Consider the following 26283-nt stretch of genomic DNA (forward strand, 5'->3'; position numbering starts at 1 on the left):
TAGAAAAATATTTAAACGATAAAAGAGTTACAAAAATTACTGATCAACAAAAGGAAAGAATGAATTATCCTATAACAGAGGAGGAGATAATAGTAGCAATTAAACAGCTAAAAACAGCCAAAGCTCCTGGCACGGATGGTTTGACCGCAGTGTATTACAAAACTTTGCAAGCTGAAATGGTGGAACAACTCAGAGATTTATTTTGCAATATTCAACAAGGGGGTAAAATACCCCCATCATGGACAACAGCTTACATATCTTTGATACCAAAAGAACAAGTCGGTCCTAAAAAACCAGAGAACTATAGACCAATATCTCTTTTGAATACAGATTATAAAATCTATGCGAAAGTATTAGCCAACAGGTTGATGCCAGTAATCCAAAAGGTGATTCATGATGATCAAGCGGGATTTATCGAGGGCAGACACATGAAGGATAATGTAAGGCAAGTAATAGATTTATTGGAATATCTTGAGAAGAATAAACAGATTCCTGCAGTGCTGGTCTTTTTGGATGCAGAGAAGGCCTTTGATAGAGTGGATTGGAATTTTCTACTAAAGACTTTAAAAAAGATGGATTTTGGGGATCAATTTATACAGGCGATTTCAGCAATTTACCAAGAGCAAAAGGCACAGATCATTATTAATGGAAGTTTGACAACAGAGTTTAAAATTGAAAAAGGAACAAGACAGGGATGTCCGTTGTCCCCACTTTTATTTATTCTAACACTAGAAGTCTTGCTAAATACAATACGGGACTCTAATATCTTGAAAGGTATAATGATTAGGCAAGAGGATTACAGAATAAAGGCATTTGCAGATGATCTCGTTGTTACCCTATCACAACCAATGGAATCAATAATCCTGATGAAGGACATTATACAAGACTATGGTAAAGTTTCAGGTTTTAGACTGAATCCAAAAAAGACTAAAATGATAGCTAAAAACATGACACAAGATCGTAAACATGAGCTTGAAAGGAGGGCAGGTTTTGAGACTGTACCTAAGGTAAAATATCTAGGAGTTCAGGTTGCAGAATTAAACATGAAATTGTTTCAAAATAACTATGAGGTGTTGTGGCGAGAGGTGCAGAAAGACATGGAGACTTGGAAAAAACTGCAGCTGTCTCTACTTGGAAGAATAGCAGCAGTTAAGATGAACATTTTGCCAAGATTTCTTTTTTTGTTTCAAATGATTCCGGTGCTTAAAAGTGATAAACAATTGAAAGTCTGGCAAACTGGACTCAATAAGTTTGTCTGGAACAAGAAAAAGCCGAGAGTGAAATTGAAAATTATGCAAGATGTTCCAGAAAGAGGAGGTCTTAAACTTCCAAACCTACAGTTATATTATGATGCAGCAGCTTTAACTTTAACAAGTGATTGGTTTGGAAGTAAAAAGACTGGAATACTGAATGCAGAAAGTTTTGATCTTGAATTTGGATGGCATGCTTACTTATTTTATGATGACAAAGTTGATAAAGTATTTAAAAGTCATATACTTAGAGACTCTTTGATGAGAGTTTGGAAGAAGCACCGACTCAAATGGGATTATAAAATACCGCTATGGCTGGATCTTGGTCATACTTTGTGGAATACAAATATAATGTCACTCGGGGGGGGTTTATACAAAGAGGTTCTTTTTACAGACGCGGGCAGATGGCAGCTGAAGACATTGCAGACACTGTTGGACGAAGGGATTAATTTAACTTGGTTACAATATAATCAATTACAATTGAGATGGAAAGAGGACCAAAAAACTGGTATTATGTTGCACGAGGAAGAATTGGTTAGACATATAAAAGAGAAAGGTCCAATGCATATCAAAAGGCTTTATAATGTTTTGCTAGAAAGGGATTCAGAAACTGAATTAGTTAAAGATTGTATGATTAAGTGGGCACAAAATTTTGAAGAACCAGTGATGTTGGAAACATGGGAAAAAAATTGGGTTCAGAATGTTAAATTTACACAGTCGCAGAACCTGAGGGAAAATTTCTATAAAATGTTTTATAGATGGCATTTAGATCCCAAAAAGTTGTCATGTATGTACCCTAATGTTCAGCCAAAATGTTGGAGATGTGAATGTTTGGATGCTACGTATTATCATGTTTGGTGGACCTGTAGGAAAGTTAAGGCTTTTTGGATAAAAATTTGGTGGGTCATGCAGAATGTTTTGAAGAAAAAAATTCAATTCTCTCCACAATTGTTTTTATTGGGTATAGTTAAGGGTTTTACATCGGGTGAAACAAAATTGATATTGTATATGATAACAGCAGCAAGATTGTTGATAGGTAAATATTGGAAAAATGAAGCGTTGCCCACTATTGAGGAATGGACTTTGAAGATGGCCAGTTTTGCAGAGATGGCGAAGATTTCAGCATACTTAAAAGATTGTTCACAAGAGACTTATGAATGGGAATGGAAAAGGTGGATAGAATATGTTCAGAACAAATATCAAACTAGAAAGTATCAAATAGCTTTTATTTGAAAAGAATGTATTAGAAATATTTTAATGTAATGAGGTAAAAAGAAAAACTATACAGGGGAGGGAGGGGTTCAAGTTTTTACATAAGTGTCATATTAAGGTTTTTTTTTTGTGTGTGTGTTTTTTTTATCTTTCTTTACCAGTTATGAGTATATTATAGGGAAGTCTGGGGAGAGGGGAGGGTTAGGGAGGTTGGGAAGTTTGGGGGGGTGGGGTGGGGGGGGAAAAGGGGTGAAAATGTAATTGTAAAACTTTTGCAATAAAAAAAAATTATTACTTAGTTTGGTCAATTAAATAAAACCCAGAATTAGATAACATTTAAAAAATCATTCACATGTTCGTATGTTTAGCCCTGCCTGTTGGAACATCAGGGTCTTGAGTGCACGGCGGAAAGCACGGAGATCAGGGATATTCCGTATCTCCGGGGGCAGTTCATTCCAAAGGGTTGGAGCCCCCACAGAGAAGGCCCTGCCCCTGGGAGTCGCCAGTCGACATAATTTGACTGATGGTACCCTGAGTAGTCCCTCCCTGTGAGAACAAACTGGTCGGTGGGAGGCTATTGGTGGCAAAAGACGGTCTCGTAGGTACCCAGGTCCTAAGCCATGGAGCGCTTTAAAGGTGATAACTAAAAACCTTGAATCGCACCCGGAAGACCACCGGGAGCCAGTGCAGCTCGCGTAGGAGAGGTGTTACATGGGCGTAACGAGCTGCACCCATAATCACCCGTGCGGCTACGTTCTGGACCAGTTGGAGCCTCCGGGTGCTTTTCAAGGGGAGCCCCATGTAGAAAGCATTACAGTAGTCCATACGGGAGGTAACTAGGGCATGAGTGACCGTGCGCAAGGCGTCCCGATCCAGAAAGGGACGCAACTGGCGGATCAGGCGAACCTGATAAAAGGCACCCCTGGCCACGGCCGTCAAATGATCTTCTAAAGATAACCGTGAATCCAGGAGGACACCCAAGTTGCAGGCCCTCTCTGTGGGGAGCAAGATCTCATCCCCTATTGTCAGTGATGGTACCAGCTGACTGTACCGGGACGCCGGAAGCCACAGCCACTCGGTCTTGGAGGGGTTGAGTCTGAGCTTGTTTCTCCCCATCCAGATCCGCACGGCCTCCAGGCAACGGGACATCACAGCAAGGGCATCAATTGAAGAATGGACTTTGAAGATGGCCAGTTTTGCAGAGATGGCGAAGATTTCAGCATATTTAAAAGACTGAACTCAAGAGACTTATGTATAGGACTGGAAAAAGTGGATAGATTATGTGCAGAATAAATATCAAACTAAGAAATATCAGATAGCTTTTAGCTGAATGAATGTATTATGTAGGGACAAATTAATTGAGTTTTATGAAGGTATAAACAGTATATAGGGGGTGGAGGGGTTTAAGTTTTAAGTTTTATAAAATGTATTTCTCGATTAGGATTTTATATTGTGGAAGTCCTGGGGGGAAAGGGGGAGGGCTAGGGAGGGTACGGAGGGCTTGGGGGGGGAAATTGGGGAGAAAATGTATTTGTAAAACGTTTTAAATAAAAAAACAAAACTGTATGTTTAATATGAATAGGGCAACGGGAGCCCCAGGGGCTGCAGAAAAGGCCCAGAAGAAGAGAAACCTCCTTCAAAAGCCTTTAACCCGAGTTTAAAAGCCTTATGATGACTTAAGTGCTAACGCTAAGGGACAGAAAACAGTGCCCTCGTGTGGTCAATGTCAGAATCGCAACTACAAAAGGAAATAAATGATAAATGATTTCCTTTTGTGGTTGCGATTCCTACATTGACCACACGAGGGCACTGTTTTCTGTCCCTTAGCGTTAGCACATGAAGCCTTTTTAACTCGGGTTTTTAGCCTTTTTAACTCCCCCCCACCCATTTCAAGTTATAAATGACTGTTTATGAAGACTTCACTCAGGTCCTCTCATACACCTTAAACTGATAGGCATAGATATCAGCCCCAGTACTGTGCATTGTGAAGTCTTCACTCAGGTCCAGCATTGTTTCTCTTTCTCTCTCTCTCCCCCCTCCCTCTTGCTCACTCTCTCTTCCTCCCTCACATTTAAAGATATGAATTGGTGTGCACCATGAAGTCTTCAACCAGATCTTAATTTACAGCTTAAAAATAGATAAGCATCGCAATATGGTTCATTTGAATGGTCCTTCAAATACGCTGAAATTTTGGCCATCTCTGCTAAATCCACTACTTTTAATGTCCATTCTTCAATAGCACTTGGAATTATTATTATCATTAAAAACCGTATGTTTAATATGAATAGGGCAACGGGAGCCCCAGGGGCTGCAGAAAAGGCCCAGAAGAAGAGAAACCTCCTTCAAAAGCCTTAACCCGAGTTTAAAAGCCTTATGATGACTTCAGTGCTAACGCTAAGGGACAGAAAACAGTGCCCTCGTGTGGTCAATGTCAGAATCGCAACTACAAAAGGAAATAAATGATAAATGATTTCCTTTTGTGGTTGCGATTCCTACATTGACCACACGAGGGCACTGTTTTCTGTCCCTTAGCGTTAGCACATGAAGCCTTTTTAACTCGGGTTTTTAGCCTTTTTAACTCCCCCCCCACCCATTTCAAGTTATAAATGACTGTTTATGAAGTCTTCACTCAGGTCCTCTCCTACCCCTTAAACTGATAGGCATAGATATCAGCCCCAGTACTGTGCATTGTGAAGTCTTCACTCAGGTCCAGCATTTTTTCTCTTTCTCTCTCTCTCTCTCCCCTCCCTCCCTCTCCTCCCCCCCCACCCATTTCAAGTTATAAATGACTGTGTATGAAGTCTTCACTCAGGTCCTCTCATACACCTTAAGCTGATAGGCATAGATATCAGCCCCAGTACTGTGCATTGTGAAGTCTTCACTCAGGTCCAGCATTGTTTCTCTTTCTCTCTCTCTCCCCCCTCCCTCTTGCTCACTCTCTCTTCCTCCCTCACATTTAAAGATATGAATTGGTGTGCACCATGAAGTCTTCAACCAGATCTTAATTTACAGCTTAAAAATAGATAAGCATCGCAATATGGTTCATTTGAATGGTCCTTCAAATACGCTGAAATTTTGGCCATCTCTGCTAAATCCACTACTTTTAATGTCCATTCTTCAATAGCACTTGGAATTATTATTATCATTAAAAACCGTATGTTTAATATGAATAGGGCAACGGGAGCCCCAGGGGCTGCAGAAAAGGCCCAGAAGAAGAGAAACCTCCTTCAAAAGCCTTTAACCCGAGTTTAAAAGCCTTATGATGACTTCAGTGCTAACGCTAAGGGACAGAAAACAGTGCCCTCGTGTGGTCAATGTCAGAATCGCAACTACAAAAGGAAATAAATGATAAATGATTTCCTTTTGTGGTTGCGATTCCTACATTGACCACACGAGGGCACTGTTTTCTGTCCCTTAGCGTTAGCACATGAAGCCTTTTTAACTCGGGTTTTTAGCCTTTTTAACTCCCCCCCCACCCATTTCAAGTTATAAATGACTGTTTATGAAGTCTTCACTCAGGTCCTCTCATACACCTTAAACTGATAGGCATAGATATCAGCCCCAGTACTGTGCATTGTGAAGTCTTCACTCAGGTCCAGCATTGTTTCTCTTTCTCTCTCTCTCCCCCCTCCCTCTTGCTCACTCTCTCTTCCTCCCTCACATTTAAAGATATGAATTGGTGTGCACCATGAAGTCTTCAACCAGATCTTAATTTACAGCTTAAAAATAGATAAGCATCGCAATATGGTTCATTTGAATGGTCCTTCAAATACGCTGAAATTTTGGCCATCTCTGCTAAATCCACTACTTTTAATGTCCATTCTTCAATAGCACTTGGAATTATTATTATCATTAAAAACCGTATGTTTAATATGAATAGGGCAACGGGAGCCCCAGGGGCTGCAGAAAAGGCCCAGAAGAAGAGAAACCTCCTTCAAAAGCCTTTAACCCGAGTTTAAAAGCCTTATGATGACTTCAGTGCTAACGCTAAGGGACAGAAAACAGTGCCCTCGTGTGGTCAATGTCAGAATCGCAACTACAAAAGGAAATAAATGATAAATGATTTCCTTTTGTGGTTGCGATTCCTACATTGACCACACGAGGGCACTGTTTTCTGTCCCTTAGCGTTAGCACATGAAGCCTTTTTAACTCGGGTTTTTAGCCTTTTTAACTCCCCCCCCACCCATTTCAAGTTATAAATGACTGTTTATGAAGTCTTCACTCAGGTCCTCTCCTACCCCTTAAACTGATAGGCATAGATATCAGCCCCAGTACTGTGCATTGTGAAGTCTTCACTCAGGTCCAGCATTTTTTCTCTTTCTCTCTCTCTCTCTCCCCTCCCTCCCTCTCCTCCCCCCCCACCCATTTCAAGTTATAAATGACTGTGTATGAAGTCTTCACTCAGGTCCTCTCATACACCTTAAACTGATAGGCATAGATATCAGCCCCAGTACTGTGCATTGTGAAGTCTTCACTCAGGTCCAGCATTGTTTCTCTTTCTCTCTCTCTCCCCCCTCCCTCTTGCTCACTCTCTCTTCCTCCCTCCCATTTAAAGATATGAATTGGTGTGCACCATGAAGTCTTCAACCAGATCTTAATTTACAGCTTAAAAATAGATAAGCATCGCAATATGGTTCATTTGAATGGTCCTTCAAATACGCTGAAATTTTGGCCATCTCTGCTAAATCCACTACTTTTAATGTCCATTCTTCAATAGCACTTGGAATTATTATTATCATTAAAAACCGTATGTTTAATATGAATAGGGCAACGGGAGCCCCAGGGGCTGCAGAAAAGGCCCAGAAGAAGAGAAACCTCCTTCAAAAGCCTTTAACCCGAGTTTAAAAGCCTTATGATGACTTCAGTGCTAACGCTAAGGGACAGAAAACAGTGCCCTCGTGTGGTCAATGTCAGAATCGCAACTACAAAAGGAAATAAATGATAAATGATTTCCTTTTGTGGTTGCGATTCCTACATTGACCACACGAGGGCACTGTTTTCTGTCCCTTAGTGTTAGCACATGAAGCCTTTTTAACTCGGGTTTTTAGCCTTTTTAACTCCCCCCCCACCCATTTCAAGTTATAAATGACTGTTTATGAAGTCTTCACTCAGGTCCTCACATACACCTTAAACTGATAGGCATAGATATCAGCCCCAGTACTGTGCATTGTGAAGTCTTCACTCAGGTCCAGCATTTTTTCTCTTTCTCTCTCTCTCTCTCCCCTCCCTCCCTCTCCTCCCCCCCCACCCATTTCAAGTTATAAATGACTGTGTATGAAGTCTTCACTCAGGTCCTCTCATACACCTTAAACTGATAGGCATAGATATCAGCCCCAGTACTGTGCATTGTGAAGTCTTCACTCAGGTCCAGCATTGTTTCTCTTTCTCTCTCTCTCCCCCCTCCCTCTTGCTCACTCTCTCTTCCCCCCTCCCATTTAAAGATATGAATTGGTGTGCACCATGAAGTCTTCAACCAGATCTTAATTTACAGCTTAAAAATAGATAAGCATCGCAATATGGTTCATTTGAATGGTCCTTCAAATACGCTGAAATTTTGGCCATCTCTGCTAAATCCACTACTTTTAATGTCCATTCTTCAATAGCACTTGGAATTATTATTATCATTAAAAACCGTATGTTTAATATGAATAGGGCAACGGGAGCCCCAGGGGCTGCAGAAAAGGCCCAGAAGAAGAGAAACCTCCTTCAAAAGCCTTTAACCCGAGTTTAAAAGCCTTATGATGACTTCAGTGCTAACGCTAAGGGACAGAAAACAGTGCCCTCGTGTGGTCAATGTCAGAATCGCAACTACAAAAGGAAATAAATGATAAATGATTTCCTTTTGTGGTTGCGATTCCTACATTGACCACACGAGGGCACTGTTTTCTGTCCCTTAGTGTTAGCACATGAAGCCTTTTTAACTCGGGTTTTTAGCCTTTTTAACTCCCCCCCCACCCATTTCAAGTTATAAATGACTGTTTATGAAGTCTTCACTCAGGTCCTCACATACACCTTAAACTGATAGGCATAGATATCAGCCCCAGTACTGTGCATTGTGAAGTCTTCACTCAGGTCCAGCATTTTTTCTCTTTCTCTCTCTCTCTCTCCCCTCCCTCCCTCTCCTCCCCCCCCACCCATTTCAAGTTATAAATGACTGTGTATGAAGTCTTCACTCAGGTCCTCTCATACACCTTAAACTGATAGGCATAGATATCAGCCCCAGTACTGTGCATTGTGAAGTCTTCACTCAGGTCCAGCATTTTTTCTCTTTCTCTCTCTCCCCCCTCCCTCTTGCTCACTCTCTCTTCCCCCCTCCCATTTCAAGTTATAAATGACTGTGTATGAAGACTTCACTCAGGTCCTCTCATACACCTTAAACTGATAGGCATAGATATCAGCCCCAGTACTGTGCATTGTGAAGTCTTCACTCAGGTCCAGCATTGTTTCTCTTTCTCTCTCTCTCCCCCCTCCCTCTTGCTCACTCTCTCTTCCTCCCTCACATTTAAAGATATGAATTGGTGTGCACCATGAAGTCTTCAACCAGATCTTAATTTACAGCTTAAAAATAGATAAGCATCGCAATATGGTTCATTTGAATGGTCCTTCAAATACGCTGAAATTTTGGCCATCTCTGCTAAATCCACTACTTTTAATGTCCATTCTTCAATAGCACTTGGAATTATTATTATCATTAAAAACCGTATGTTTAATATGAATAGGGCAACGGGAGCCCCAGGGGCTGCAGAAAAGGCCCAGAAGAAGAGAAACCTCCTTCAAAAGCCTTAACCCGAGTTTAAAAGCCTTATGATGACTTCAGTGCTAACGCTAAGGGACAGAAAACAGTGCCCTCGTGTGGTCAATGTCAGAATCGCAACTACAAAAGGAAATAAATGATAAATGATTTCCTTTTGTGGTTGCGATTCCTACATTGACCACACGAGGGCACTGTTTTCTGTCCCTTAGTGTTAGCACATGAAGCCTTTTTAACTCGGGTTTTTAGCCTTTTTAACTCCCCCCCCACCCATTTCAAGTTATAAATGACTGTCTATGACAGTGGTTCTCAACCTTCCTAATGCCACGACCCTTTAATACAGTTCCTCATGTTGTGGTGACCCCCAACCATAAAATTATTCCTAAAACCATTGAAAATATGTGTTTTCCGATGGTCTTAGGCGACCCCGTGAAAGGGTCGTTCGACCCCCAAAAGGGTCCCGACCCACAGATTGAGAACCACTGGTCTATGAAGTCTTCACTCAGGTCCTCTCATACACCATAAACTAATAGGCATAGATATCAGCCCCAGTACTGTGCATTGTAAAATAGATAAGTACCTTATTGTTGTATGGTCTGAGAAGAGCTTTGCAAGGGTTTGCTGGCTGTCCAGGGCCCGGAAGGAGCTGAGCTGAAGCCCCGAGAGCTTCTGTAAAAAGCTGCCTTGCAAACCCCAGGACACGTTGGGGGCCCCAGCTTGCCCATTTGTGAATGGAGCACTGTCTCCCCTCTGGGGATGGTAGGATAGCAGCAGCGGCAACAGCAGCAGCTGGGACCTCCCCAGTGGCCTTTTCTGGGAAGCCTGATTAATGCCTAACTGGGAGCCCGCCCGCCCTCCCTCCTGTGCCCAAGGGCACCCCAAGCGCTGCTGGTCATTGCCATCCCGCCATGGCTCCCATTGCTCTCCTTCTCCTGGCTGGGCTTTCGTTGGCTTCACCCTCCTGGGCACGGCGGCCCAAACCCTCCAAGAACCCCCTCGACAAGATCAGTGCCCAGGAACAGTTTGATCCCGCCCGGGTGAGCAGGGGGAAGGGGGGGGAGGCTCGTTTGGGGAGTAAAAAGCTCTGAGCTTCCTCTGCGGTCGCTCTGAGATGGCCAAGAGCCGTCGGGATCCGTCCTGCGCTGGGAGGCAGCTCTCCTCTCTACTTGCTGCCAGCAAGCCTCTCTTCCCATCCCTGTGGCTGCATTTCGGAAGGGCCTGTCCTCCCACTCACCCCCGCCCTTTCCAGGGACCTAGCAGCTACCCTGGGCTGCAAGCCCATAATCCTGATCCCCTCATAGTGCGGTGCTTGTTAGGCGGTTCCTTATCTGCTCTGTTTGCTCAGCTCCGCTCTCCCTGCCAAACTCTTGACAAAGGCGGCCACAGTGCGGAGGAGGAGGCTCCCCTGATAAGCGGAAGGCTCCCTCTTTCTCGGGGAGAAGGGCTGGCATAATGCGCATCTTCTCTTCCTCTCTGGCTTTTGTTATAAGGAAATCATAAATGAAAACGTGGCTCCCGTCCCATTTCCTTTACTCAGTTTCAAGCTTTTTTCTACCACGGTTCAGCTCAGAGGAGTCAATATACTATCTTGTTTCGGCAAATGAAAGAGTAAAGGATTTGTTTTAAAATAGCTGATGCCTGTGGCATTTTAAAAATAGGATTCACTGAACTGGCTCTTAGGCTTAATTTTTGCAACTGTGCCACATTTTAAGTATGGTTTGGGGCTGTGGGGTATAACAGTTGCAGAAATACTGCAAGGAAACCCAGCCACGCAGCCTCTAATCCACTGGGGGTCAACAGGGGAGGGGTGGGGGGGAGATTAGAGAAGATGGACAGCTCCCTCCTTTTCTAGTTTGCAGGGAAGTGGTTTCTGGTGGGGGTGGCCTCTGATTGCCTTTACCTGCGTGAAAATGGCTACCGGGTGGAAGCCACCAACGTGGTTGTGTCGATGACTGACAGGGGCTCGCTGCTCTTTAACACCTTCCGGCCTCTGTGAGTGTTTCGGGGATCCTGCACTCAGGATGGGGCACTGAGGGGGGGGGAATCAGCCTAACCAGGAGGGTCCTCACTAGTTCACAGGCAGGGAGGGGAAACCGATTCAGACTTGCAGGAGTCTGTCTGCAGCTGTCCCAACGTAGGTCGTTTTGGACGGATATCGTCCTTTTGTCTGTCTGTCTGTCCGTCCTGCCTCGGTGGGCTAACGCCACCTTCGTCTCTGCAGGGAGGGGATTTGCTGGAACATCAAGCAGAGCTATTTTGCCGGCAAGACCCCTGGGCGGTTCCTCTTGAAAGGTGAGAGGCAGGAGAGGCGAAGGCTTCCTCTCACCTGCTGCCCTTTGGCCCTGGCAGGACATGCTCTCCCTTGATCTCTCTGTGGTCCCCCCTCCAGGCCGCGGTGTCCCAGTGGACGTGGTGGTGGGGGAGACGGACTACAGTAGCTACGCCATCCTGTACTTCCAGAAGAACCGCAAGATCTCAGCCAAACTTTACGGTGTGAATGAAAGCTGCAGCCTTAAGTTGGTGGGCTTTGGTCTGGGGACTGGGGAGGGGGGGACGGTTCCCGCTGCCTTGCAGCCTCCTCCCTTGCAGGCTGGGCAGATCCTGAAGAGAGGCCTGGGGTATCTCTGAAGGAGATGCGTGCTGGAGCCACCCTGTTCTGTAGGGAGATTGGCCAGCAAAGCTCTTCAGCTGCTTGAGGGAAGGAAAGGGCAACTCGGGCTCCCCTAATGCTGCTCCCTTTCACGAAAGGACGGATGGCACAGGTGGCAAGTAGCGTCCTGAAGAAGTTCGAAGCTGCCATGACTGCCCTGGGAATCAGTGAAGACCTCATCTTCTATTACCCCGTCTACGGTGCGCAGCTCTTTGCTCTCGGACGGGAGGGGGGGGGAAGGTTTGTGCTCCCTGTCAGTCAGGCAGCTCCTGGGGGTCAGCCGGACTCTTCCCAGGGGTGAAATCTAGCAGAAATTTTGAGCAGTTCCGAGAACCAGCAAATGCTCTGGCTGGCCCCAGAGTGGGGTGGGAATAGAGACTACCCTTCCTCCAGGAGTGGGGAGGGAATGGGGATTTTGCAGTATCCTTCCCCTGCCACGCCCACCAAGTCACACCATGCCCACCAAGCCACGCCCACAGAAAAATTTGGATTCCACCACTGCCCCTTCCCCTTATTCCCAAACGTCCACACTGGGCCAAGCAAAGGGGCTCTGCGGGGTCCGTCTGTCGTAGGCCTCCGAAAACCACCTCGTCCAAACAGTACAGGGCCCGGGGTTGCACCGATGCTTTTGAACCCCCAGAACCATTAACCCGACTTTCTTTTCCCTCCCGGCTCTTTTCCGCAGGGTTTTGTAGCTCGGCCGACCAATTCCACATCCTTGACGGTGAGTTGCCGGCTTCAGCGCCTCCTTGGCCAAAGTCGCCAGACCCGGGAACTGAACCGGCGGCCTTGTGCACCCCTGGCACCCGCGAGAGGCAGGCGGGCTTTGCTTCCTCTGCTGGCTGATAGGCAACGAGTACAAAGCCTTGACGGGGGGGGGGGGTCTGCAGGAGGCTAAGCCTTTCAGGGGCAGATCCTCCGATCCCCTCCTGTATTTTCTCTTTCGGCTTTCCAGAAACGAAATACACAGGATAGCAGGAACCAGGCGCGATCCGACGCTCCAGCCGTGTCAAGGCAGCCCATGAGGACACTCAAGAACAGAAACCACCCACGTTTTCCCTTGTATTTGGTCCCATGAAAATAAAACAAGGAAACCCACTTTGATGTCATTGATATTTTGGGGGGGGGGGAAAAAGGGATGTTAGCTAAAAATCAGGTTTGAGTTGCTTGCTGAAAGGTAGAACTGGGCCTGTAATGAGCCCCCACCCCCACCCCACCCCTCAACCCTCCCCTAGCATAAGAAGCCTTCTGGCCGCAGGGTAAGAGGGGCTGGGGGGGGGCAGTGCAGGGGGCTGGGCTGCAAGTGGTGGAACAAACTCTGGGCTCTTTTGCAAAAGAGGATGAGCGGCTGATGCCCCCTCAAAGGTTTATCCCCCCCTCCCCAGGGAGTGCCAGGCTGGGTGCATCTGGGCATTGTTTTCTCGCAGAGTCCCTGCCGCCCCCCGCCCCCCACCCCAGTGCCACAGAGGCCCCGCACCCACTCAGCTGCCTTGCCTTCAGGGCTGGACTGTTCTCGGACTCTTCGGCTTTTGCTGAGAAAGCAGTTCTGGAAAGCGCTGGCTGCCCCCCCTCCACCCGCCCAGCCCGGCCTGTTCTCTTGGCGGCTGGCTTGTTTTGCTGTTCCAACTGCAGGAAGCCTCTGCACGTGCTGTTTACCCAGCCAACCCCCCCCGGGCCATGCCCCCCTCGCCTGGCTCTGGCAAGGTACCCTCTGGCTCCAAAGGGGGTGGCAGCAGCCATGGTTCTCTTGCTGGCTGGCTCCTTCCCTGACCCCTTCTGGAAGGACCGGGGCTGGGGAGGAGTCTGGCCAGACCCAGAGGCTTATTCAGCCTCGGTCAGTAGGGTGGCTATTCCCCGTCTCCCTTCCCAAACACGGCCCCTGCTGATCTCCAGCCCCTTGCCCTCCCCACTCAGCTCAGCTGCCCCATCCTGCCCCTCATCCAGCCGAGCCTGAGAAGGGGCTCGACTCTGCGTCCAGTCCGGCAGCTGCCAGAATGCTCTTTGGCCCTCTTTCGGACTCAATTGGGAAGCTGAGTGAGGGCCGAGAGCCATCTGGCCTCTCCTCCGGGGACTCCAGACCATCCCCCCCCCCACTGCCAATGCATCAGCACCCCCCCCCCCCACTCCCTGCAAGGGTTTTAGGCTTTCTTGGCCTGGGAAGTGCGGAATGGACGGTGCGGCTGGACCTTCAAACTGACCCAGCACTGCTATTCCTCTTCTTCCTGCCAAGACACCAAGCAAAATGCCCCCCCCCCAGAAGGAAGCGGCAAGGCGGGCTGGTCTTGAGGCTGAGGGGCAGCCAAGGTCTGGGCACTGTGGTCAGGCTGTCCTTCCCTTCTCCTCTGTGCCGCGTTGAATGAGGCAGCCCTGCACTTTGTACAGCAGGGGTGAGAGCCAGAGAGGGAGGGGCCATCCCACTGCACACAGCCTGGATGATGGGAGGGGGGGCAGGCTCCTCCACTTTCCAGCGGGGGGGGGGTATCTCTTTGGTGGGCCTGTGGGCTGATGCTCTCACAGCTGGACCCTTTAGAGCAGAGCAGAGCAGAGCAGGGGCCCCCTTGCCCGTTCTGTTTTCCTGCTTTCGGCTTGCGTAATGCTGCCGGGAGGGGGCAGGGGGGAAGCAGGGGCCGGCCTCCAGCATAGGTCGCCCCTTGACCTGCTGCTGGGCTGGCCAATATATAGCCGCCTGCCCTGGTTTCTGGCTGACCATTCCTGTGGGAGCCTTTGCAGAGACGCCGCACCAGGTAGAGCCCAGGAACCTCGGCATGTGGGCACAGCTGTCTGCCGTCTTGGCCCTCCTTTGCCTGCTGCAGGTGCAGGCCGAGCTGCCCGTTCAGGCTGACTTCCAGCAAGAGCAGGTAACGGGAGAGTCACCCTGGCGCCCTGCGGCAAACCTCTCGGTGGGCTCCTCAGCTGAGCCGCTGGGCGGAAAGGCTCAGGGTCCTTGGCTCTGTGTGTGTGGGGGGGTGTTGGGGGTGTCCGAAGGATATGGAGGAAGAGCCCCCATCCACACTCCTTGCGAAGGGCTGTGCTGCAGGAGGCTTGTCCGGGGGGAGGGGGTTCAAGGAAGGGTGGGAATCAGAGGCTGCCCCACATGGAAGCAACATTTCCCACCCACCCACCCACCCTGAGCTTAAGAGCTCCCCCTTTTCTGCTGCTACTGACTTTTTTGAACCTGGAAGGATCCCAGCTCCATTTGGTCCATCGGGATCTTTGGGGCCCGGCGTGGCCGATGGCATGAAGTGGCCCCAGCCAAACCTTCTCATTTCTGCTCGTTTGCCAAATGCCCTCCTGGCTGGGTGGTCTGAACCAAAGAGGGGAGGGGGGAGGTCAAGGGTGCCCTGTGGGGAGGCCTGACTCTTCTCCCCCCCTCCCCCAGTTCACAGGCGGCTGGTACAGCATCGGCCTGGCCTCCAACTCCCTCTGGTTCAAGGAGAAAAGGCAGGTCATCAAGATGTGCACCACGGTGGTCTCGCCCACGGAAGACGGGAACCTGGCCATCGCCTCCACCTACCCCAAGTAAGGGGGCTCTGCTGGAGGGAGGGGGTTGTGGGGAGACTCGGGGCCCCTGTGCCAGAGCTGTGAGCTGCCCAGATCGGTTGGTGCTTGTCCCCAGAGCCAGCCCTGCTGCGGCAGCCCCCTTGCCTAACCTCTCCCTCCCTCCCTCCCCCCCTCCCTGACAGGCTTGACCAGTGCGAGACCAAGAGGACCCTTTTCCTCCGGACGGAGGAGCCTGGCCGCTTCACCTACACCAGCCCTTGTACGTGGGAGACCCCCTGCTCTCTTTCTGCTCACCTCCGTCCAAAGGGGGCTGATCGAACATTCGGCTTTGCCAGCAGGAGGAAACTGGTCGGCAGCCCCTACCCCTGTCCAACTTCCAGCATTTCCTAGCCAGAGGGATTAGCCCGCTCTTTCCTGTCCTGTCCTGCCCCCAGCCCCCCCCGGGGGGGAAGAAGGCTGGAGGAGCAGAAGGGCAACAAGGGAGCCCATAGGATCAGCCTTCTTGCCTACCGTGCCCCCCAGATGCCCAAGGAAGCGATGCCCCCCCCAGCCTAGTCCCCCCCTCCCCAGCCTCCTCTTCCTCATCCCTGCCCTCCCCTGCCGGAGGAAGGCAACCAAAGCCAACACCACTTCCCCAACTCATTCAGGGCAGCGCCAGTCGCATTGGGCACCCATTCCCATCAGCCCCAGCCAGCATGATGGGACTCGTGGGAAGGCTAGCCTGGAAGCCCCAGGGATAGGGAGGGAGGAGCTGAGCCAGATCCCCCCCCCCAGAGTCAATGATGTGGCTGCCAAGAGGGTTGGAGTGGAGGGAGACCCCCTGCCTGCCTATAAGAGGAGGGGTCCTCAACCCTTGCTCCCTGTGGGCTCTCCCCGTGTCTGCTCCTCTTTCAGGGTCAGGAAGTGCCCACAACATCCGGGTGCTGGAGACCAACTACAACGAGTATGCCTTGCTGGGAGACACCATCACCAAGGGGGCCGACACCTTCACCATGGTCACCCTGTACGGTAGGTGCAGCCGGCGCCTCCCCGGCCCTTCTGCAGGCGGGCTCTGCCAGGGGAGGCCGCTGCGGGGCAGTGCCAGGGTCCCTCACCCGCTCTGCTTTCTGGTGCCAGGGAGGCAGAAGCAGCTGCGCCCGGAGCTGCTGGCGAAGTTCACCCAGACGGCCTTGAACCAGGGCCTTTCCCAGGAAGACATCCTCATCCTGCCCCGGACTGGTAAGGGGGAGTGGCGGGCAGGGCGTTGCCGGGAGGGCGGGGCCGGGCTGGTGGTGGGTGCCAGCGGAGGGGCTGCCTCAAGGCCTCTTTTGACCCCTTTCCCTCTCTTCCTTCTGACCAGATCTCTGCATGGGAGAAAGTGTGTAGGTGAGTGGCTTTTGTTCTGGCTTTGGCTCGCCAGAAAGTATCCAAGAATGTAAAGTTTTGTGTCACTTTTTAACTTTTTTTTTGTTATTTCTCTTCTTATTTCCCCCTTACATTAGTTGGCATTTTAATGTTTCTTTTGAACATTTAATACATTTAAAAAACGGGCAATATCCAAAGAAATAACTTTCTCTTCCTCCCTTTTCTCTGCAGTTACTCGCCTGGCTTCTGGCTCCCTCTTCCAAGGGGGGGGGGGGGCGAAGACCCCTTTCTCCCCATAGCGCTGGAACTCTCCCTGTGGCCGCCTTTCCCCACCAGCCCAGCACCCCACCTGCCTCTCGCCTGATAGCAGCCTTTCTCCTGCCCCGGAAATATTAATAACAGCAATAATAAAAGAAAATGTAACACAGTCCTGTGTCGCTGCTGCTGCCTTTTGGTGGGAAGTGGGATGGGGAGGGGGGATGTCTTGTCTTTAGGGCCTGAGGGAGGTTTTAATGTCTGAGATTCCACCAAATCTCTTCTTGGACCATTTTAAAAAGTTCTCTAAAAATGGAAAAATACAACTTTTCTGTCGCCAGTCCTCTCTCTCACTGCTGCTTCTCTCAAAGGATGAGATCCTAGCCAGCCTTTCTGGGCAGCCGGACAAAGCTCCCCCCTGCTCACTCCCCTTTCAAGGTCCAACCCCTTTGTGTGCACACACAAACACAACACACACACAACAACACACAGAGACACACACGGTGTCCCTGCTTTCTTTAGCCTTTTGCCTAGCAAAGAATTCTGCAGCACTTTTGCTTGATCTTCCCAAGCGGGAGGTGGGGATTTTTGGGGCCAGAGTGGGTTTTTTCCTCTGTGTGTGTGTGTGTGTGTGTGTGTGTGTGTGTGTGTGTGTGTGTGAGAGAGAGAGAGAGAGAGAGTTGCACCATTGTTTTTCCTTGAGGCCTGGCATTGAAGGAAGCCCCTCTCCAGTCTTGGGGATTTAGAGGGGATTTAGATAAAAGGGAGGTTGGGTTGCAGGCTCTGCTTCCTCCTCCTCCTCCTCCCTGGAGTGGCTCAACTGCAGCATCTCTTATCCCTTAATGCCATGTTACCGGACACCAGTTGCCCAAAGCCTTGCATAAGCTCCGCTTCCTGTCAAGTGCCAGGGAGAGGTATAAATGTGGGTGCCCCAGAGGGCCGGCCACCCCTTCTGCCCTCCTGCTGGCACGTGAGGAGCACCCAGGCAGACCCACCAGCATGGAGGCCGCCCTGCTCAGCCTCGCAGCGTTCTGCATATTTGGCGTCCAGGCCGATGTGGAAGTGGATCCAAACTTCGACCTTAAAAGGGTACCGGACGGTCGCAGGGAAGGGGGGCTTGGGGGATGTCCGAGCCACTTCCAGGACTCCGGATGTGGGCGAGAGCTTGCAAGCCCATCTCCTAAACTGCAGCCCATCTGGCTGTGGACCTCCTGCGCAAACGTTCTGTGGTCCTCAGCCAAACTGCCTCTCCATATTCAAGCGCAGTCTACCTCAGCAACATAAACGTCAGGGCTTCCTGAGGTTTTACTGTTTCCCTGTGGTTCGTCTCGTCTCTGCCCTTTCTCTGTCGGGCAGAAGCAGCAACCCTTCCTGGGGGGGGGGTGCAAAATGTAAAGGCCCCACTGCCTCAGGAGGGGGAGGGCTGGGCAGGAGGGGACAGGCCTGCCGGTTTAACCACGGGGGGGCCCTTTGCAGTTTGCAGGGAAGTGGCACGTCCCGGCTCTCGCCTCCACTGACCCCATGCTCCAGAGCCTGAAGGACATCATCACGACACCAGCAGCCCGGATCTTCCCCTTACCAAATGGCAACCTGGAGATAGAAACTTATTACCTTTTGTAAATACCTTTTGTAGTTTGGCCCCTCCTTGATCCTGCTCCCCCCCCAGTTTTCCCCTGACAGACAGGGGTGGGAGTGGGGGGGGTGTCACGACAACACAGGTTCACCCAGCCCTGATTTAAGCCTCCTGCTCCCTTCGGGGTTCAGGGTGGTTCCCCAGGACTAAATCTCTGGGAGCAACTGGAATCCTCTCTCTCTCTCTCTCTCTCTCTCTCTCTCTCTCTCTCTCTCTCTCACACACACACACACACACACACACACACACACACACACACAGATGGGGGTGGGGGGGTGGGGGCGAATGACAGCCACCCAAAGCAAGCCCAGAAATGGCATCTCTTTTGCCAGCCCAAACTCCCCCCCCCACTCTGCTTCTTTTTGCTGCTTTCAAGGGGAGAAGATTGCGAAGGGATGAAAGGCACCTATATGAAGACGGAGCAGCCGGGACACTTCACCGCAAGTGACGGTAGGGAGGGAGACCCCCGAGTGGGACCCCCAGCCACCAGGGCTTGCTTTTTGTTAGAGAAGATGAGCGTGATTCCGAGCACGTGTAGAGTGCCCCATTTGGTTTTCCAGAGATTGCGGGTGGGTGGGGAGAAGGGCCCAGAGGGAGCCTCCAAGGAGGTGCTACTGATTGCCCCCCCGCTGCTTCCCCCTCTGCAGAGAAGGGCAAGAAGGACCTGCGGGTGCTGGCCAGCGATGCCAACTTCGCCATCGTCTACGTCCAGTGGGAGATGAAGGGGATGCCCCCCAGCAGGAGTCTCCAGCTTTACAGTGGGTGATCTGGCAGGGCCCTCCTGCTTCTTGAACCCAGGGTTGGGGGGCACCTAGGCAGGGCCATAAACCAAAACAGCTGTGGATGATGGGGGTGGGGGTGGCTGCCCATGTCAACCTGGGCTCCTTTTCTCTCTCCGAAGGCTTGCCTGTCCATCAGCCTTGCTCCCTTCTGCAGGACCGTTGAGCAAGCCTTGAACTCTGATCTCCAACATTGCTTCCCGGTCCCCAGATTGGAGGGATCTGCGCGGGGGTTCCTCTCAGCGGCTCCTCCTCCAGCAGGGAGTTTGGGGATCACTCCTCAGAGCCTCCCGTGTCCAATAGCTCTAACCCTCCTCCCCGTCTTCCCTTTTCCCTTGCAGGCAAAGACCCAAAGGGAAGTGAGAACCTGGACAGATTCAAGGCCTATTGCCAGAAGATGGGGCTCATGGGCGAGCTGGTGATCCCGCCCTTGTCCGGTGAGCGGAGGGCCCCTTTTCCTGCATTTGCTTCAGAGACCCTTTGGTGGGTGTCGAGCCCATAGGACACCTGGGAACCCCAGAGAAGGCGGAAGAGGGCAGTGGGAGCAGCAGGGAATTGCAGCTAAGGGAATGGTGAGCCCCACAGCGGGGCAGGGAAGCCCTTGCAGGGAACCCCCAGGCCCCCAACACTCTCTCCCCGGCTGAGAAGGAGCTGCTGCCCTCCTGCCTTTTAGTAGCCCCTAAATCCTGCCCAGCCTTTGAGACTGACCGTGTCTTTCTCTGCATTGCAGATAAATGTTTCAAGCAAATTAGGTGAGTGCAATTGCCTTGCAAAGGGTTGAAATGGGGCACGGGGGGGGGGGGGTTGCCTTTATTATGGTGGTACGGGTGTGTGTGTGTATGTGTGCCAGTTCCACTTACCTTTACTACCTGTTTGCAGCGGGACCACGCGTGTGCACGCTTCTATGCATGCACAGATCACCCATGATGACGTCATGGTGGGTGGGTGGAGCCTCCTGCCAGTTTTACTACCGGTTCTATAGAACCGGACCGGACCGGGAGCAGCCCACCACTGATGTGTGCCCTCCAGCTATTGTGTGCAGGAGAAGAGGTGCCTCTAAGCGGCCACTGGCGAGTGAGGGGTGTGTGGGGGTGCCGTAAAATTTCCCTGGTCCAGTATCTTGTTCTAAAGAGAGGGGCCAGTTTGGTAAAGGTTGTGTGGATGACTCTGGAGAGAAACGTTGGTGGAAGAAGAGGGGTTTTGGGGAACAGGCTCCATTCCCCTCTTCCTGCTGCTTTATTTTTCAGCGGCTGAAGAGAACCGGCCTCTCCCTGTGCAGCCAAAGACCCTCCTGTTCCTGACGCTTCAGCCTGGAAGCCATAACTGCTGGTCTCCCACCTCTTACCCCCCACCCTCCTTCCTCCTTCCCTGGAAATAAAGAGATTACAATTTCCCCTCTTTTTTAGCCATGTTTTTTGTGGGGCTCCTGCAAGGCCTTCCAACTGCCTGAGGCTGCAGGAAACCGAATGTGCTGGGAAAATGCAGAAGCCAGCTTGAATGAAATCGATCTCCAAGCCTCCTAACCTAAATGACAATGCTGCACCTTTTAATCCGCTCAGAGAGCTGAATTTTCCCGAGAGGGGCACAAAGTTAAAGTTAAAAGAATAGGAAAGAGGGTAAACCTGCTGTGATGTTGTCTTCTTGTGATCCGGCAGTCTTATGAATCACATATTTACACACACGTCTCCACATGTAACATTTCAAATACAAGCTTTTGTTTTTACAACGCATAGGTCCTTTAAAGCATCCGGATCTTCCAAGAAGGAATGTCTGAATGAGAACCAAGTCCCAGCCCTAAACCTGCTCCTAAACCTGGTTAGAGAGGTTTATGGTTTAAATGCTGCCTGCTCAAAGGTCCCCCTTCTCTGAAGGCTGTGGTGCTGCTCTGTGGCTGTCATTATTGTCATTTCAGTTGTGCCCGAGCTGGAGTCTTTCCTTTGCTTTGGGCGCCTCAAGGAAACGGAGGGACAAGCGGGGCCCAGAGAGCAGTGGGCAGGCTTGGTATCAGCTGCCCTTGGCCAACCTCCATCCTGAAGTGGAAGAGGGGGGGGGGGAGAAGGCAGGCCAGCTTTCCTGGCTGGAGGCCACCCAAAAGCCTGCAGGCTCTTTGGCCAGGCAAAGCAATGGCCCTTTGTGCGGGCTAAGATAATCGCCCTTTGTGCTGGCAGCAATGCCCTATTCAGGGTGCCCAGCAGTTCAGAGAGGATGCCGCCGGCCGTCGGGAGTTGAAGTGACGTCTGAGCGCTATAAAAGCCACTGACCTTGGGGAACCAGCTTCTCCAGGGGTCTCCTTGGCTGAGCAGGGACCAAGCACCTGGGCAGGATGAGACCGCTTTGGCTGTCTGTCATGGGGCTCGCCTTCCTCTGCCTTCCCGCTGCCGCCTCTGATGAGGCCAACCAATGCAGTCCTGGGCAGGTAACCGAGCTGGGCTGCCTCTCCCTGCAAAAGAGCCCCCGGGCAGGAGGCTGGCTGTCCAGATGGGCTGCCCTGGTCCAACTTCCCTGGCACGCCCACCGGGGAATCTGGGTTGGCTAACCAAGCGTTGTCCCCAGATTCTAGGGCACTGGTACATCCATGGCATAGGCTCCAACTGTGAATGGATGGTGCAGTTTATGGCTAAGGAGATGATGAGCTGCAACATAACCAGCCAGGAGGAGGGAAGCTTCACGGTCGCTACCAACTTCACGACGTGAGTGCCCGTTGTGCTGGGCCAGGCCTGGGCCCGCAATCCCCCTGCCCTCTGCCCCCTGGCTAAGGGTGGGAGGGTGGGCACTTGTGCCTTGGAGAGTGGTGGGGTTGCTGGGTTTCAGGGCTGGGGGGGCTGGGATGTCCTCACCAGCTTTGCCAGGGGCTAAGCCTTGCCAGTCCGTTCTGGAATGTCTCCCCCAGGAGATCTCAGTGGGGATCAAGGGGAAAAAAATTTTCCTGTGAGGATTAGCAGGAGAAGCAGAGCCCCTCCCCAGTTGTAGGATGGGGGGTGGTGGTTTGCTGAGTGAGAGTCTGCTGATGCCAGCATCTCTCTTGGCATCTCCACCCCCCCCCGCCTGAAGCTTTTTCTGGCCAAGGGAGGAGCCGTGCCACGGGGCTGATTCTGCAGCCGCCTCAGGGCTCCTCCCGTCGCTTGTTTCTGCAGGGAATATGGGTCCATGGACGTGGAGATGACCTACACGAAACAGAAGGACGGGGTATATTTGCACAAAAGCGGTTGGTATGAGTCGGAGGGGCTCCTCTCTAGCCAGAGGGCATCTAGCCCGGTCAGTTTTTCTGGGGAAAGGCGGGTCTCATGGGGAGATCCGTGGGGGTGTCCCCAAGTGGGTCCTGCAGCAGGGGCCAGGACCCTCAGCCCAGCTCCCTTTAGGGCTCCACGAATCAGGGAGGAGCTGGAAAAACAGCCTGGCCCGTCCTGGGTTTCTTAGCTCCAAACATCTGAGGAGCAGCAGGTTGACCGAAGCCATTAACCCACATCCCCACCTTCTGACCCAGGAGGTGATCTAAGGCCCCCGAGGAACTCCCTTCCACTGGAAACGTCTGGGCTACCTCTACCCCGGGAGAGAAGTTAACCTTCCAAGCTGCCAGAATTAAACCTTTTTTTATACTTAACTGATTTCACGTTGATGCACAGTTTACATGTCTGGCTCCTGTGTTAAATGGAGGTTAATAACAGAATGAAATATCAGTTTGCCTTTTGAGAATGTACTTAGAAGGACAGGATGAATCTGGTTTAAGCTTTTTGCAACGGCCTGGCCCCACCGGTAACTTGGGGTGGCCTCCTTCTCCTTTTTCTGCCAGAATGGGGGGACAAAATCATAGACAAGAGGAAGACGGATTGCAAGACCTACGCCATGACCAGCGTCAGAGACCTGAAGGACAATGAGGGCGTATTCTGCATATTTGTGTCACTCTACGGTGAGTATCCAGAGCCCCCTTGTGCCAAGGGTGGGGGGGGAAGCAGAATGGCCCAAGACGGATTCCTTCATTGGCACATCCCTCTCCTGACCAGCGGCGATTCTGGATTGCAAAGGAGGCTGTCCCTCTGTGAGGCCCCTTGCCCAGAAGGAAAAGGACGGAAGAGGGAAGACCCACACCTGGGCGTCCTTCACCTCTCTCTTTCGGGTAGCCGGGTGGCCCGCCTGGGAAGTCAAAGAGTTTGAGATCAATGCAACCGATGCGTGACCCTCTGGGGAGGAGTGGTCAATGGGGAGACATGGATGGCCATGGGGTCAGCCAGGGGTGAAATCCAGCAGGTTCTGACAGGTTCTGGAGAACCGGTAGTGGAAATTTTAAGTAGTTTGGAGAACTGGCAAATACCACCTCTGGCTGGCCCTAGAGTGGGAAGGGAATGGGGATTTTGCAGTATCCTTCCCCTGCCATGCCCACCAAGCCACGCCCTCAGAACCGTTAGTAAAAAAATTTGGATTTCACCACTGGGGTCAGCCGCATCAGCTGCATTGCCTGGAGTGCCACAAGAGTGTCACGGTTTCTGGTTTTGTGTTTCTGGTCCAACCTGCTGCAAGAAATCAACAACCAGCCTGTGGGGCGACTTCTCTTTCCAGCCCAACCCAGAGCCAGCTGCTCCCTGCGCTCAGGAGCCCCCCTGGGCCATAACGGGGCCCACGCCGATCAGGTGTCACTCTGCCACCGCTAAGGTCAGGGTGGATTCCATCTTCAGGGCTTTCGTTCGGATGGAAAAGGTCTTCCTGCCCATTGGTGTCCACCCTATGTGAAGGGCATTCTGTGGGGAGGGGGAGGAGACCCAAGAAGCCCGTTCAGCTCAGGTCTGCCTCTTCTTCCTTTCTGCAGCCAGGGAGATGTCCGTGTCCGATTCCGTGAAGCAGTCCTTCATAGACTTCGCTACGGAAATGCATATCGACAGAGAGCAGATATTCCTCTTGGCCAGGAAAGGTAAGATGCCAAGAGGGGCCTTGGTCAAAGAGAGAGGAACCAAGAAAGAAGGGCTCCTTCACGCCACAGGGGGAAAGCTTGTCCAGATCACAATCACCCACCCAGCAAGGAGAGACTGGCGTGTTTGGCCAGGGTCTTTTACGTCCTTCCTTGCTCGGATGCTCCCTGAATTCACTTGCTCCTCTACCAGGCCGTTTTGCACAAAAAGGCACACACATACACGCATAGAAAGACACACATCTAAAACTTTGGCAGTGAGCCTGCAAAAAACGGAGAAGAGGAATGAGGGAATGGAATTGGGCAGCCATCCTTGTCGGATGGAAAAATCGGATCCCACCTGGGCTGATAACTGAGGGGCTGCCAGCATCCTGCAAATGGAGGCTCTCAGGAGGGGCTCAAAGGGGAAGGAAAGGGGGAGGGAGATGGGGGGGAAACAGCAAAAGGCAGGCCAGAGCCCTGATGGTGTCTCCAGTTGGAGCACCCACAAATGCTCGACATCCGTGCAGCGAAGCCCCTCCTGGCTCTTGATTAGATCCAGAGGTAGCCAGACCACCCCCCACCCCGTTTTTCAGACCTCTCTTCGTAATGGCTGCCCAAATTCATGGATGGTGGGGGGCTGAATTCATATAAATCGCATCATGTTTGGTGCAGTCACTTCCACAGAGAAGGAGGGGGTTTATTTTCAAGATCCCTCGGTATAAACAAAACCCAGCTCTAATTTAGGAACAACCCCCCTTCCATGCCTGGGGTGGGGGGGAAGGCTTTGCTGCTCCCCCACTTCCCTCTTTGCTTCTTGTGAGTCGGTTGCTGGGAATTAGAAGCGGGTGATAACTGAGCTGTCCTGACTTTGTTCCTGCAGATGCCACTGCAAAATCCGCCTAGCCAAGTCTGATGGAGAAGACCTTAATGCCAGAGGGACCGTTTCCAGGGTGAGCGCCCCTGGCTGGGGACGCCACTAAGATCTGGATCCCTTTGTCAGTGTGTGGCAATGACAGACGGGGGCTGGGACAGCCAGAAGGCCCCTCCAGAGGGACTCCCTTTTGGCTCCTTTGCTGCTTTCCCTGGAACAACCAGAGCAGAAGCATCGGAAACTCCACTGCAGCAGCCACTCTGTGTAATTTTGTCTTCACTAAAACATAAACATCCTTGATGCTCTCCTAATAAATAGATTCAGCAAATGCACCTCTTTTGTGGTATGTTTGTGTGTATGTGTGCGTGTCCCGTGTCTCACCCCTGGGGGAATCCCCCAAGGGAGCCCAAGAAACAATGGATGGGGGGAGCTTGTGAAAGAGAGAAGCAACCTAGAAGGAAGGAGAAACTTCCTGACAGTGAGAACAATTAACCAGTGGAACAACTGGCCTCCAGAGGCTGCGGCTGCTCCAATACCGGAGGTTTTTAAGACAGCCAGTTGACTGGAATAGTATAAGGTCTCCTGCCTTGTGCAGGGGGGTGGACTAGAAGACCTCCAAGGTCCCTTCCAATCTGATATTCTATGCTCCTTACTTTCCCCTTGAGGACAATTTAGGCCCAGGTGGAAAACCAGTTCATTAAAACGAGACAAGTGGGAGGACTGCCTCCCTCTGCCCCGCAGGACTGCTCCCTCCAGTCTCCACAAGTGGGGCAGAGCTGAAAGGAAAACTGAAGGGAGCGGGATTTTCCATTTCTGACCGCTCAGCGGGTCAGAAAGAAGCGCCAACATCAACATCTCCGATCACGAGCCCAGCTTCGCCCGCTGACAAGAGCAGTGAACATTGGGCATGTGGTCCACTGCGCTCACACTCAGGTGCCAACTCACACAGGGTGACCTTTTGCGTGGCACAGACGCTAACCAAGAAGAGAGTCGGAAGATGATAATCATTTTAGTTGAGCAGGATTGTTGCCAGCACAAACAGCTCTTCTGACGGGTGCGGGAAGCTCGGGGGCTGCCAAAGACTATCCTGCAGGGTGCATTTCAGCTGCCAGTCTCAAATCTGTCACGCGCCCATTTGCTGCGGTGCCTCCTGGG

The 26283-nt window shown here is 51.2% G+C and overlaps 4 protein-coding genes across 4 annotated transcripts; all 4 read left to right on the forward strand.

Annotated features, from left to right (window-relative positions):
* Positions 1 to 10087: 10087 nt before the first annotated feature.
* On the forward strand, positions 10088 to 12961 carry C8G (complement C8 gamma chain). Its single transcript, XM_070955682.1, has 7 exons — positions 10088 to 10250; positions 11066 to 11205; positions 11435 to 11505; positions 11603 to 11704; positions 11962 to 12063; positions 12549 to 12587; positions 12819 to 12961. The coding sequence occupies exons 1-7, from the start codon at positions 10122 to 10124 to the stop codon at positions 12836 to 12838; spliced, it is 603 nt and encodes a 200-aa protein (XP_070811783.1). The 5' UTR covers positions 10088 to 10121; the 3' UTR covers positions 12839 to 12961.
* Positions 12962 to 14563: 1602 nt separating this feature from the next.
* LOC139325720 (lipocalin-like) lies at positions 14564 to 17126 on the forward strand. Its single transcript, XM_070955692.1, has 7 exons — positions 14564 to 14721; positions 15243 to 15382; positions 15547 to 15623; positions 16259 to 16372; positions 16481 to 16582; positions 16704 to 16729; positions 16940 to 17126. The coding sequence occupies exons 1-6, from the start codon at positions 14629 to 14631 to the stop codon at positions 16727 to 16729; spliced, it is 552 nt and encodes a 183-aa protein (XP_070811793.1). The 5' UTR covers positions 14564 to 14628; the 3' UTR covers positions 16940 to 17126.
* An 836-nt stretch (positions 17127 to 17962) lies between these two features.
* On the forward strand, positions 17963 to 20872 carry LOC139325849 (lipocalin-like). The gene is made up of 7 exons (XM_070955888.1): positions 17963 to 18052; positions 18440 to 18579; positions 18973 to 19046; positions 19244 to 19354; positions 19717 to 19812; positions 20106 to 20127; positions 20809 to 20872. The coding sequence occupies exons 1-7, from the start codon at positions 17963 to 17965 to the stop codon at positions 20870 to 20872; spliced, it is 597 nt and encodes a 198-aa protein (XP_070811989.1).
* A 799-nt stretch (positions 20873 to 21671) lies between these two features.
* LOC139325810 (extracellular fatty acid-binding protein-like) lies at positions 21672 to 25434 on the forward strand. The gene is made up of 6 exons (XM_070955823.1): positions 21672 to 21791; positions 21929 to 22065; positions 22510 to 22580; positions 23166 to 23282; positions 24177 to 24278; positions 25138 to 25434. Exons 1-6 carry the CDS (start codon positions 21699 to 21701, stop codon positions 25158 to 25160), a joined length of 543 nt encoding a protein of 180 aa, XP_070811924.1. The 5' UTR covers positions 21672 to 21698; the 3' UTR covers positions 25161 to 25434.
* Positions 25435 to 26283: the final 849 nt, after the last annotated feature.

Source organism: Pituophis catenifer, unplaced genomic scaffold, assembly GCF_029215685.1.
Source record: "Pituophis catenifer annectens isolate HBS135680 unplaced genomic scaffold, rPitCat1.0.hap2 SCAF_17, whole genome shotgun sequence".
Classification (NCBI taxonomy): Eukaryota; Metazoa; Chordata; class Lepidosauria; order Squamata; family Colubridae; genus Pituophis; species Pituophis catenifer.